Below are 1,071 nucleotides of genomic sequence, written 5' to 3' on the forward strand. Positions count from 1 at the left end.
TTTAAAGAAACATCTGCGAAATGAGAAACAATTTCTAAAGTTTGAATTTGAAAGAAGACGCTGTTAGAGCTGAGTTATTAAAAGTTCCTGTTCGGTTCTGACTGCGGTGCTCCCTCAGGTTCTGGACCCTCAGTATGGGATGTATGTGTGGCCCTCCGCCGTGGTTCTGGCCCAGTACCTGTGGTTCCACCGAGACCAGCTGAGAGGCCGGGCGGTGCTGGAGGTACGGGTACCCAGAAGGAAACCTTCTGGCCTTTGAGTTTCAGGCCAGTTTCTGACCCCGCGTTGACCCGTGTCGGCCCTCCTGTGCTCAGCTCGGCGCCGGTGTGGGTCTCCCCGGCGTGCTGGCGGCCCGCTGCGGCGCCCGCGTGTCGCTGTCGGACGGATCGGACCGGCCGCGCTGCCTGGAGAACGGCCGGCGGAGCTGCGCCGCCAACGGGCTGCGGGACGTGGGCGTGCTGGGCCTCAGCTGGGGGGACGTGACCCCGGAGCTGCTGCTGCTGCCCCCACAGGACGTCGTCCTCGGCTCGGACGTCTTCTACGACCCCGAGGGTCGGTGTGAGAGTCGGAGATGAAAGCTCGCTCCTCCTTGTCGTGTGGCTGAGCTGCTGCTTCTGCTTCCAGATTTTGAAGATGTTCTGGTGACGTTTGTCTGCCTGCTGAGGAAAAACCCGGAGGCTCAGTTCTGGACGACGTACCAAGTGAGGAGGTACGGCTGCTGCTAGCTGCTGCTGCTAACTGCTAGCTGCTGCTAGCTGCTGGCTGCTGCTGCTAGCTGCTGCTGCTAGCTGCTGGCTGCTGCTGCTAGCTGCTGCTGCTAGCTGCTGCTAGCTGCTGCTAGCTGCTGCTGCTAACTGCTAGCTGCTGCTAGCTGCCGGCTGCTGCTGCTAGCTGCTGCTGCTAGCTGCTGGCTGCTGCTGCTGCTGCTAGCTGCTGGCTGCTGCTGCTGCTAGCTGCTGCTGCTAGCTGCTGGCTGCTGCTGCTAGCTGCTGCTGCTAACTGCTAGCTGCTGCTAGCTGCCGGCTGCTGCTGCTAGCTGCTGCTGCTAGCTGCTGGCTGCTGCTGCTGCTG

The 1,071-nt window shown here is 61.6% G+C and overlaps 1 protein-coding gene across 1 annotated transcript; it reads left to right on the forward strand.

Moving 5' to 3' along the window:
- The first annotated feature begins 24 nt into the window (after positions 1 to 24).
- On the forward strand, positions 25 to 714 carry LOC106944385 (methyltransferase-like protein 23). Its single transcript, XM_015027505.1, has 2 exons — positions 25 to 223; positions 315 to 714. Exons 1-2 carry the CDS (start codon positions 140 to 142, stop codon positions 573 to 575), a joined length of 345 nt encoding a protein of 114 aa, XP_014882991.1. The 5' UTR covers positions 25 to 139; the 3' UTR covers positions 576 to 714.
- The last annotated feature ends 357 nt before the right edge of the window (positions 715 to 1,071 follow it).

This window comes from Poecilia latipinna, unplaced genomic scaffold (genome assembly GCF_001443285.1).
Source record: "Poecilia latipinna isolate Pla-1442-1.1 unplaced genomic scaffold, P_latipinna-1.0 Scaffold8854, whole genome shotgun sequence".
Classification (NCBI taxonomy): domain Eukaryota; kingdom Metazoa; phylum Chordata; class Actinopteri; order Cyprinodontiformes; family Poeciliidae; genus Poecilia; species Poecilia latipinna.